At 46.4% G+C, this 12,602-nt stretch overlaps 1 protein-coding gene across 1 annotated transcript in view; it reads right to left on the bottom strand.

Moving 5' to 3' along the window:
* prkg2 (protein kinase cGMP-dependent 2) overlaps positions 1 to 12,602 on the bottom strand; it is a 126,756-nt gene that overhangs the window by 89,510 nt on the left and 24,644 nt on the right. Inside the window, exons 2-3 of the mRNA XM_068015103.1 lie at positions 5,676 to 5,842; positions 2,017 to 2,130 (exon numbers count right to left, since the gene is read on the bottom strand). Coding sequence (XP_067871204.1) covers positions 2,017 to 2,130; positions 5,676 to 5,842 — 281 coding nt within the window. The remainder of the gene's footprint in view (positions 1 to 2,016; positions 2,131 to 5,675; positions 5,843 to 12,602) is intronic.

Here is a 12,602-nt window from a genome sequence, read left to right as displayed (position 1 = left end):
ACTGGTATGAAGATTCAATGAGTTTTTCCAGTGGAACATATGGGCCACCACTTTGATAGGTGATGGGAGCCACCCAGTCCATTTTAACAGACAGGCTTCATCAGCATAGATGCAGAAGCTCCTGGGCATAAATGACCATCCAGAAATAGCTCACCCAGTGCTGTCTGGTGAATATCAGGCAGCCTGAAGGCCATCCAGTTGGCACTTGAGGTAAGTCGTTAGAGAAGTTCAACTGAGTTCAGTAAATGTGGAAAAGTGGATTGGGGGGATCCTAATCTTTCCTTGTGGGGCCTGGAGAAGCACACCTGCTCCTCTTGGCCACCACAAGAGTAATTTTTACACTTATCTGTAGAGGCCTCCACTTCTTGCACCCAGTCTTTACTGAGCGGAGTGCAAGTTCATACAATTTACCTAGAATGCAACTGGTATTCAATGCAGCTTGTTAATTCAGTCCAGCAACTGCCTTAGACGAAGTGGTAACTAAAACTAACCTTCAGCTCAGAAAATCTAAATTTCAATTTTCAACTAAAATGTATGAATAATCAGCTTGGTAAACTAATTCTAAAAATTAAATGGAATGATTTATACTATTATTATGATTGCATGTAAAATATAAAGTCCTATGCAGGGCCGTTATTAACAGAATGTACAACTCCTTTAAAGTCAGATCCACTGTAGCAACAGAATGTGTGTATAGAACGATCCATTAATCAACTCGAAAGGAACTTTTGATAATTTTGCAGTAATCATTTCACATGTGCTTTTAATCCAACAGGATCAATGTTATTGCATGTTAGAATCTAAACCCAATAAACTCTCTCACTTAATTAAAACCGTATTAACAGAGGCCAAAGAGCAATTTTTGATTGTAATCTAATTTTGGCACCAAGCAATGGCTATGAATTGGTTTTGGTTTGTTGTCGTGGTTTATGACTTCATCTGAGCCCAAGGTTGGATTAGTGGGGGGAACTTGATGCTTTCCCCCAGATTTGGAGGCAGGGAGAGCATAAAATCGGGTGGGATGGTGGCAGTGGAGGGGTGGGTTCCCGCCACCATCCCGCCTCTGCAAAACTTTAGTCCGGGGTGGGAAGACCTCCTGCCTTCCTGCCCCACTGCCTATTGAGGCCCTGACCTAGGCAATTAATCCCCAATTAAGGGCCTCTTCCTACTGCAACCACAATTAGCCATGTGGCAGATGGCCCTGTCACTGCACGGGAAGCACGGCACAAAAAACTATGCAGGCTGCTTCTCGACTCCAGCTTTCAGGGGTTGAGGTGGAGATCCCTTATTAAAAGGCACTTAGTGCCTGAACGAGGGAACTGCCATCAAGAAGGGGAGGTGGGGGGGGGGGGCCCGCTGAGAGCCAAACTCCTGCCCTTGCTACCAATCCCCCCATACATCACCCCTCTCCCACAACCCTCACCCTGTGAGACCCTTCCTACCCTGACCTACCTGTGCCCTGGGTCCTGTGACGCTCCTCGGCCTCTGGTAGGTGCTCCTCCAGCAGCAACCATTGCCTCCGCGGTGGCACCGCAGCTGCCTGCCTCTGATTGACTGGTAACTCTCTAAGGGCAGGACTTTGGTGACAGGTTCCTTGATCCTGTGGAAGGCCCACTGCTATCCACTTAAGTGCCTGATTGACACTAGATTCAGCGAGCCTTCCGGAGAAAAGGCGACACGGGTTCTCAGCATCGCTTTTTCCAGATGTAGAGACCCCATCGCCAGAATAAAATCCTAGCCAGTGTCTTTTCGCCATTCTAATTATTCATTATCTTACATTTAAAATTCTTTTGAATTGCCTTAAGAGGCAATTGTAAGGGAAGCACATTTTTAATGTAATTTCTAATATAAATACATTGCACAATGGAGGCTGCCTGCAAAATAAGCACCATACATGAGAAAAGTATGTTAATTGGAGGGTTTACTGTCTTAAACAAAATGCTCTAACCAATGAATAAAAAGATTGAACAGCTAAACAATTATTTTATTACACTTTACGTAATGGAAGATCTGTACCTTTCACAGAGGCTGTCCTTGTGCAGTTATATAAAATGGCAAGTTCACCAAAAGCATTCCATATACTGATAGATGTGAGAATTTTGCTATTTTGGAAGACCTCCAGTTTGCCCTCTGTTAAAAGAGACAAAAGAAAGGACATTATAAAACAGAAAATATCCCATTTGGAATAAGATCTGATGCAGGAAATGTAACTCCTTTATTCAAAAAGGGAGGGAGACAGAAAGCAGGAAACTACAGGCCAGTTAGCTTAACATCTGTCTTATGGAAAATGTTAGAAGCTATTTTTAAAGATGTTATAGCAGGGCATTTAGAAAAATTCAAGGTAATCAAGCAAAGTCAACATGGTTTTGTGAAAGAGAAATCATGTTTAACCAATTTATTGGAGTTCTTTGAGGGAGTTACATGTGCTGTGGATAAAGGGGAACTGGTGGATGTATTGTACTTAGATTTCCAGAAGGCATTTGATAAGGTGACACATCAAAGGTTATTGCAGAAAATAAAAGCTCATGGTGTAGTGGGTAACATAGATAGAAGATTGGTTAGCTAACAGGAAACAGAGAGTAAGCATAGATGAGTCATTTTCTGGTTGGCAAGAGGTAACAAGTGGTGTGCCACAGGGATCTGTGCTGGGGCCTCAACTTTTTACAATTTATATCAATGACTCAGATGAAGGGACTGTAGATATGGTTGCTAAATTTGCTGATGACACAAAGATAGGTAGGAAAGTAACTTGTGAAGAGGACATAAGGAGGTTACAAAGGGATTTAGATAGGTTAAGTGAGTGTGCAAAGACCTGGCAAATGGAGTATAATGTGGGAAAGTGGGAAATTGTCCACTTTGGCAGGAAGAATAAAAAAGAAGCATATTATCTAAATGGTGAGAGATTGCAGAGCTCTGAGACGTAGAGGGATCTGGGTGTCCTAGTGCATGAATTGCAAAAGGTTATTATGCAGGTACAGCACGTAATTAGGAAAGCTAATAGAATGTTATCATTTATCACGAGGGAAATTGAATACAAAAGTAGGGAGGTTATGCTTCAGCTATACAGGGCACTGGTGTGACCACATCTGGAGTACTGTGTACAGTACTGGTATCCTTATTTAGGATGTAAATGCGTTGGAGGCAGTACAGAGAAAGTCTACTAGACTAATACCTGGAATGGGTGGCCTGTCTTATGAGGAAAGATTGGACAGGCTAGGCTTGTATCTGCTGGAATTTAGGAGAGCAAGAGGTGACTTCATTGAAACATATACGATCCTGAGGGGTCTTGACAGGGTGGATGTGGAAAGGAAGTTTCATCTTGTGGGAGAATCTCAAGCTAGGGGTCACTGTTTAAAAATAAGGGCTCACCCATTTAAGACAGAGATGAGGAGAGATTCTTTTCTCTCAGAGGGTCATAAGTCTTTGGAATTCTCTTCCTCAAAAGGCAGTGGAATTAGAGTCTTTGGATATTTTTAAGGCAGAGGTGGATAGATTCTTGATATGCAAGGGAGTGGAAGGTGGAAATGTGGAGTAATCAGTTCAGCCCTGAACTTACTGAATGGCGGAGCAGGCTCGAGGGGTCGAGTGGCCTACTCCTGCTCCTAATTCGTATGTTCGTAGGAAAAGCCATTCCAATGCAGCAGTTTTACCAATGGCAATACATTTGAGAAGATCATCCTTTCCAAAAAATGTTTTAGAACTTTAAATGATCTTAATCGTTTTATGAAAAAAGAGTTGCATTTCTAAAACACCTTTCACGACCTCAGGTTGTCTCAAAGCGTTTACTGTCAATGAAGTAAGTTTGAAGTGCAGTCACTGCTGTAATGTGGGAAATGTGGCAGCTAATTTGCACACAGCAAACTCCAAAAAACAGCAATGTGATAATGATATGATATTTTGGGATGTTGATTGAAGGATAAATATTGGCCAGGACATCAGTGATAACTCCCCTGCTGTTTTTCGAAGTAGTGCTATGGGATCTTTTACATCCACTTGAGGTCAGACAAGGCCTTGATTTAACATATTATCCAAAAGATGGTACCTGTGACAGCACAACACACCCTAAGTACCACACTAGAGTTCCAGCCCTAATTTGTATAAACAAGTATTGGAATGGGACTTGACCCCACAACTTCTTAATTAAAGGGCAAATGTGCTACCAACTGGGCCCAGCCGACACTACTATTTATTAGAAGCATTCACTAAGACTTACAACATGATCACTGCAAAGGAAATTCAGGCAAGGTGTATAATAGGTGGCTGACCAGCTGCTGCCACTGTTTAAAGTGAAAATTACCCTCATTGATTTACTGTGAAATGTGTTGGCAACTAATATTCATTCTCTAAATGTAGAAACTGTGACTCAGTTAGTAGCCCTCTTGTCTTTAAATTAGAACATTGTGGGTTCAAGACCTACTGCAGAAACTAGATTATAAAATTCAGGCTGACATTTCAGTGCTGCATTGTTACAGGTGCTGTCTTTCAGATGAGATGTTAAACTGAGATCCTGCCTGCTCTTTCAGGTGGGTATAAAAGGTCCCAGGGCACTATTATGAAGGAAAGTAGGGGAGTTTTCCTGTGTTCCTAGCCAGCAATTATCCTGCAACCAACAGATGATTATATCATTTATTTCATTTCTGTTTGTGAGAGTTTGCTGTTTGCAAATGCCTGCCATGTTTGTTACATTACAACTGTGACTACATTGCAACAAAAAGTACTTCATTGGTTGTGAAAGGCACTATTACAGATGAAAGTCTTTTTTATATATATTTTTTTCAACAGAATAAGGAGATTATTAGTTCTGCACCCCAATACTCCTGACTTTACGTTTACAAGATTATGAAGTTTTAGCTCGTTGAAAAGAGATACTGTAGGATAATTGCTCTATTCACCATGTGCAGTAAAGAGATATGTTTTTAATTTTGCTACAAATACCGAACAGATGACATCCTCAGGAATACATATATGGGGGAGGATTTTCCTTCCTCCTGCCTGGCAAAAATGGGGCAGGAGTGCAGCAAAAATGATGGGAAATGATTTATCGGCCTGTTCCTGCTGTCGCTGTGGGTGGCATAATATTCCCTTGGCCCTGCAGGTAGGCAGAGCACCTGTCAGAGTCAAGTGGTTGGTTCTGTAATATGCAAATCAGACATACATTATCATTTTAGGAAAGCACTAGGTAGAGCACATGCTGAAAAACGAGCTCAAAGGTAAGATTTACTCTGATCTTTTGGAGCTACAAGGGTTGCTTGCCCGGGCTCCACAAAACCAGCCACATTGGTTTTTCCCTCCCACTCAACTTTCTTAAGAACAGATCCTAACCACCCCCTCCCTACAACCACCACCCCACTCCCTGCCCCCAACTCCACCGGCCTACCATCTTCTAGCTCGGAGGCTGAATGGGCCGGTTGATAATGCAGTGGCCACATGTCAGCAGCCTGTCCTGGGCCGCTCATTTTTGCCTGCAACCTGCCGACTGTGTGCTAATGAGGCCTGGCGCTCAAAATGCCCTCTTTTCGGGACTATGGGGGCCGGGGGGGTGGTGGCTCTGCAGGTTGATCGCCCGATGTCCGCACCCATGTGTTACGACATAAAGTGACCAGAGCAATTCTTTCCCCACGGTAACTACAGGAGAGAATTCAAGAATTTTACAAATATTCAAAAATGGAAAATACCTGCCAAAACGAAAAGATGGTTGCCTGGTTCCCCTTGCTTAATAACATAGTCACCGTGTTGATAGTTTTTCTCGTACATACATTCCACCATGTCTCTAATGTGCTGTGTCTCCAGTCGCTTCAGAAACTGGTTCTTGTTGAGCGCTTCTGTTATAAGCTTCTTCACTCTGTCATGGAAATAATATAGCCTGTTATAGCAGAAATTTTCCTTCAGTAAGCATAGTTTATCCTATAATTTTGTCCGAAAGACTGAGACTGTCCGAAAGCTGAGAGTGACAGCCCTTGAGATCAAGGCAGCATTAGACCGAGTATGGCATCAAGGAGCCCTAGCAAAACTGAGGTCAATGGGAATCGGGGGAAAACCCTCCGCTGGCTGGAGTCATACCTAACGCAAAGGAAGATGGTTGTGGTTGTTGGAGGTCAATCATCTGAGCTCCAGGACATCACTGCAGGGGTTCCTCAGGGTAGTGTCCTGGGCCCAACCAGCTTCAGCTGCTTCATCAATGACCTTCCTTCAATCATAAGGTCAGAAGTGGGGATGTTTGCTGATGATTGCACAATGTTCAGCACCATTCGTGACTCCTCAGATACTGAAGCAGTCTGTGTAGAAATGCAGCAAGACCTGGACAATATCCAGGCTTGGGCTGATAAGTGGCAAGTAACATTCGCGCCACACAAGTGCCAGGCAATGACCATCTCCAACAAGAGAGAATCTAACCATCTCCCCTTGACATTCAATGGCATTACCATTGCTGAATCCCCCACTATCAACATCCTAGGGGCTACCATTGACCAGAAACTGAACTGGAGTAGTCATATAAATACCGTGGCTACAAGAGCAGGTCAGAGGCTAGGAATCCTGAGGCGAGTTACTCACCTCCTGACTCCCCAAAGCCTGTCCACCATCTACAAGGCACAAGTCAGGAGTGTGATGGAATACTCTCCACTTGTCTGGATGGGTGCAGCTCCAACAACACTCAAGATGCTAGACACCATCCAGGACAAAGCAGCCCGCTTGATTGGCACACCATTCACAAACATTCACTCCCTCCACCACCGATGCACAGTGGCAGCAGTGTGTACCATCTACAAGATGCACTGCAGCAATGCACCAAGGCACCTTAGACAGCACCTTCCAAACCCGCGACCTCTACCAACTAGAAGGACAAGGGCAGCAAATACATGGGAACACTACCACCTGCAAGTTCCCCTCCAAATCACACACCATCCTGACTTGGAACTATATCGCCGTTCCTTCACTGTCGCTGGGTCAAAGTTCTGGAACTCCCTTCCTAACAGCACTGTGGGTATACCTACCTCACATGGACTACAGCGGTTCAAGAAGGCAGCTCACCACCACCTTCTCAAGGGCAATTAGGGATGGGCAATAAATGCTGGCCTGGCCAGTGACGCCCACATCCCACGAATGAATAAATAAAAAAAAACTATCACTTAAGTTGGACATGGACCTCAGAGGCTCAAGGCAGTAGGAAAGCAGTTGGATCAGCTGTCATCATCACTTCAACAACAACAATAAACACATTGATATAGCATCTTCAACAGGGGCCTAAGATGGGCACAATGAGGGCTACTTTCAAGGACCAATATCCTGCAACCCAATTAAAGACATCGGACATGACATTGGATTGCACCATTTTCCAGGCATCCCAGGAAACCATCTAAAACACAGACTAGGCCCCTTACGTAAGTAAATGAAGGGCTTAATGCCTCTTTTAGGTCCCCTCCTCAAAAGTGGATTGTGATGTGATCAGCAGGCACTGAGCCTGCTATCTCTGCATAGCCTTGGATCTGCACCTGCTTCAAGTATGTGCCAAATTTTCTCTTGTTACAAAATGTAAAGATTTCTTTTAAAAAAAGATACCAGTGGAATAATCAGCCGTATGGGTCATAAACAGGCTGCGGGTTGCAATGCGAGGGCCGGTAAAATGCTGCGGGGAGAGGCCCACCTCGACCCGCAATGTCAAGAATGGCCCGCCGCATATTACTGGCGGCGGCAGGAGCTCGGTGCAGCCCGCCTGCCGCCTGGCGGCGGTCTCTTCACCAGTATATTTAAATTAACATTTAAAATATGCAAATAAACTTACCTGCAGGCGGCAACCGTCCCACGCCGATTTTATGGCCTCTATTCTGACTGTTCGAGTCGCTCTGAACAGGCTCCAGAAGCTGGCCGAGCGCGTCTACCCTGAGGCACAGTGTGGCTTTCGTGCAGAGAGATCGACCATTGACATGCTGTTCTCCCTTCGTCAGATACAGGAGAAATGCCGTGAACAACAGATGCCCCTCTACATTGCTTTCATTGATCTCACCAAAGCCTTTGACCTCGTCAGCAGACGTGGTCTCTTCAGACTACTAGAAAAGATCGGATGTCCACCAAAGCTACTAAGTATCATCACCTTATTCCATGACAATATGAAAGGCACAATTCAACATGGTGGCTCCTCATCAGAGCCCTTTCCGATCCTGAGTGGTGTGAAACAGGGCTGTGTTCTCGCACCCACACTTTTTGGGATTTTCTTCTCCCTGCTGCTTTCACATGCGTTCAAATCCTCTGAAGAAGGAATTTTCCTCCACACAAGATCAGGGGGCAGGTTGTTCAACCTTGCCCGTCTAAGAGTGAAGTCCAAAGTACGGAAAGTCCTCATCAGAGAACTCCTATTTGCTGATGATGCTGCTTTAACATCTCACACTGAAGAGTGCCTGCAGAGTCTCATCGACAGGTTTGCGTCTGCCTGCAATGAATTTGGCCTAACCATCAGCCTCAAGAAAACGAACATCATGGGGCAGGACGTCAGAAATGCTCCATCCATCAATATTGGCGACCACGCTCTGGAAGTGGTTCAAGAGTTCACCTACCTAGGCTCAACTATCACCAGTAACCTGTCTCTAGATGCAGAAATCAACAAGCGCATGGGTAAGGCTTCCACTGCTATGTCCAGACTGGCCAAGAGAGTGTGGGAAAATGGCGCACTGACACGGAACACAAAAGTCCGAGTGTATCAGGCCTGTGTCCTCAGTACCTTGCTCTACGGCAGCGAGGCCTGGACAACGTATGCCAGCCAAGAGCGACGTCTCAATTCATTCCATCTTCGCTGCCTTCGGAGAATACTTGGCATCAGGTGGCAGGACTATATCTCCAACACAGAAGTCCTTGAAGCGGCCAACACCCCCAGCTTATACACACTACTGAGTCAGCGGCGCTTGAGATGGCTTGGCCATGTGTACCGCATGGAAGATGGCAGGATCCCCAAAGACACATTGTACAGCGAGCTCGCCACTCGTATCAGACCCACCGGCCGTCCGTGTCTCCGCTATAATGACGTCTGCAAACGCGACATGAAATCGTGTGACATTGATCACAAGTCGTGGGAGTCAGTTGCCAGCATTCGCCAGAGCTGGCGGGCAGCCATAAAGACAGGGCTAAATTGTGGCGAGTCGAAGAGACTTAGTAGTTGGCAGGAAAAAAGACAGAGGCGCAAGGGGAGAGCCAACTGTGCAACAGCCCCGACAAACAAATTTCTCTGCAGCACCTGTGGAAGAGCCTGTCACTCCAGAATTGGCCTTTATAGCCACTCCAGGCGCTGCTTCACAAACCACTGACCACCTCCAGGCGCGTATCCATTGTCTCTCGAGATAAGGAGGCCCAAAAGAAATTCTGCCTTTGCACGCCTTCGGAACTGGAGTTCCGGGCGAGAACCTGGTGGGGAGGGGGGAGGAATAAAATTTTCAGGGCGGGAGGGATGGAGGAGCAGGGAAATCAATTTTTATTGGAGGTGAGGATGGTGGGAAGGGGTTGGAGGGCAAAAGATTGAAGGTTGGGGGAGAAAGTTTGGGTATTTGAACAATCAATTGATGGTCATTTCATTGCCTGAAATGACTATTGGGGAGGTTGGGGAAGGGCCTCCATCACTTCACAACGTGGTGGCGCCGGACGCCGTTGATGGGGACGCGACGGCCGCCCCCTCTATTTCATCGGGGGTGGCCGCTCCACCCCCTCTATTTAAGTGAGCCCCCGCACGTAATATCGCGGGGCTCAGGCACGGCGCATCCGCGCAGGACGCACGCCGTTTTTAGAGTGCGCCGCCGCAAACTGCAGCACACTCATAAAAATCAGCCCACTGTGTTTAAAATTAAACTCTGTTACAATAAGACCAGGTGGAGTCAGGAAAAGACCCCTGGACACCTTTCTCACCTGGTCATAACACATTTATAACACTTTTCTGCTGCTGCCGTATTTTCATGGAGTATGCTTTGGGGAGATGAGGGCCGGTGGGGTTGACACGATAGAATGGGGTAGCCACTTAGGCTAATTAAAGTGCCTATGAGGGCATTCTTCACACGCTATCTGGAATTTTCCACACAGCAGGCGGGTGCCCCGCTGAGACAGAAGCTTGGCTAATGGATGGAGACAAGGGACCAGCAATGTCTCATTTAATTTCACTTCCCCCACCCCACAGCCATGATTGCCAGAGGACCACAGCTGCTGCTGTAAGCCATCCTGTGGAGTGATTTCCCACAATGTCAGCCTGGCAGCTGTGGTCCCCTTGTATTCTTGAGGTGTCCTCTCATTCTCCCCTCTACATCAGCAGCACCCACCTCTCCTGGTGGGGCTGCCGGCTTATCAAAGCTTCAGGTGCTCCCATTGGCTCTACTGACTGTGGAGCCCACCCGCCATCTTTAATTGGACAGGGCTCCCAGAGACGGCCTCTTAATTGGCCGCCTCATCCAAAATCTCCCCCAGGGTCCCACCGCCAGCATTTCTGGGTTCCCAACCCACATTTCATTCTGACAACAGGATCAGGATGTGGGAATGAAAATCCAGCCTATGTGTCAGAAAGAAAGACATAAGTAGTGAGAAAGCCAGGCTGCCAGTCTCATTTTTCATTCCAATTTGATGTATTTTTTAAAAATTGAATTTTGAAAACAAAGCCTTGTCATGCAGGCCCTCACCTGCCAAGACTGAGGCACACATTATTTCGCCACATGAACGTTAAAACTTAAAATTGTGGCTAGGAAGGAAAGAGGGTCTATTACAAGAAATTGCCAAGCCACTGACAGGAAAGATATTTGCACAGTAATGGACAGTACTTAGAACGGATGAAGGGGCCACTCCTTGCTCCAATTTAATCCACAATGGACTTTTGATTACCAGAGATTGAAGCATTCCAGGTTAACTGCTAAGATGGCCAAATACACAAACAGCTGTGGTCAGACCAGTTTAGTCAAATGACTAACTGACTGTTGGAGTTTTTTGAATTTGAACTTGCCACAGAGTTAAAAATCAGAAAGCTGTTTGCTCCTGGACTGAGAACATCTCTTTCCTGTCTGCTCTCATCTCACTCTCACCAGCTTCGGAAACCATTGAAGACATAGGAACCCCAAGACGGAAAAGTCGCCTACAGTGAACAAGATTTAAGAAGAATACTGGTCCCCAACAAAAAGCAAGACTACCTACAATCAAGGACCCTACAGCAAGCTTGAAGCTTGAATCTCTGAAAAAAACCCTCTTCAGAGATTCCATCAAACCTCTCTACTTTATTTTTCTTCTGCTCTTTTCTGTCTCTGTTTGCATGTGTGTATCGCCTATGCATGCTAGCGTGGGTGCATCCTATATCCGCGAGCATTAATCAAATTAGAGTAAACATTAACTGAATTAGAGTTTAAGTAAGTTTTAATAAATTTCACTTTTCTTCTTTAAACCTAGGAAAATCTGGTGTGCTCATTTCTTTGCCTTATAATTGGTAAGTTGTGAACAAGTATTCACCAACGGGGAGCTCAAAACACTGTGTGTAAAAAAAATCAAACCCTGTTACAGTAAGACCAGGTGAAGACAGTAAAAGACCCCTAGACACCTTTTTCACCTGGTCGTAACAGCCCTTTTAAGGGAATGCAATGGAAAGGCAGAGTAGGGAGAGACTACTTGAGGATATGGAGGTCTCGGACATCTCGCCACCTGTCCTTGGGGAACTGAATGGAAAGGAGAGGCGTGTAGGTGGAATAGGAATGAGTAGGAACATACAAAAAGAGTGAGGGGGTTGGTGAGAAATGTGAATGATTGGGGATGGGATGGGAATGACATTGCTGAGGACCACATTTTCCTCACAATCTCCACTCCAAATGCAGACTGCAGCAGTTGGTGTTTCCTTTGTCTGGCATATCACGACATAACCCCCCCACTGCTTTCACTCGAAAGAAAGAAAGGAAGAGGATAGAAGGGGAGGCAAAAAATTCGTTGAAAATCAGCAGAGAAGAGAAAGAAAGTGACAGACCAAAGGAGAGGGAGAGAGAAAAACTGAAACATGAAAATAGAAGACTACACTCTCCAACACTGTGGCCGGGATTTTGTGTGGCCCCCTGAGGCAGGGTCGGAGGTAGGGGGGCACGGAGTATCGCGACGGATAGCAGGGGGGTCAAGGGGGCCAGAGGGCCCGTCACCTGACCATCGTCAAGCAATCTTCCCGGGGGCTGATGATGGCCTTTCCGCCCAGAGGCAATTGAGGCCCTTATGTGGCCAATTAACGGCCAATAAAGGGCCCCTTGCCCCCTTCCCGCCACTGCTGGGATCTTAACAGCAGTGGGGAGAGGGACACTCCGCCATGCAGGGAGGGCGGCTTGTAAAACGAGGTACGTTTCCTGCAGGCTTGCGGGGGGGTCTCCCTCCTCCATGGGCAATCTGTGGCACATGGAGAACCGGCCACTGGTAACCAGTTTACCCCCCCAGGCACCCCTCCCCCTGGACTGCATAACCACCTCCCACCCACCCCTCTCTGGGGCCTTCCGGACTGTCCACGGCGACCCCACCTCATTCACCTTGGGTCTGGGGTTCCAGCACTGGGCCTGAGATCCAGGCCTCTGCAGTACCGGCAGTGGCCACCGCTTCCAGTGGCACTGCTGATACTGCTGAATTGC

Source organism: Heterodontus francisci, chromosome 1, assembly GCF_036365525.1.
Source record: "Heterodontus francisci isolate sHetFra1 chromosome 1, sHetFra1.hap1, whole genome shotgun sequence".
NCBI classification, from domain to species: domain Eukaryota; kingdom Metazoa; phylum Chordata; class Chondrichthyes; order Heterodontiformes; family Heterodontidae; genus Heterodontus; species Heterodontus francisci.
The sequence above is the reverse complement of the archived record's forward strand: the minus strand, read 5'-3'. Positions and strand labels throughout refer to the sequence as shown.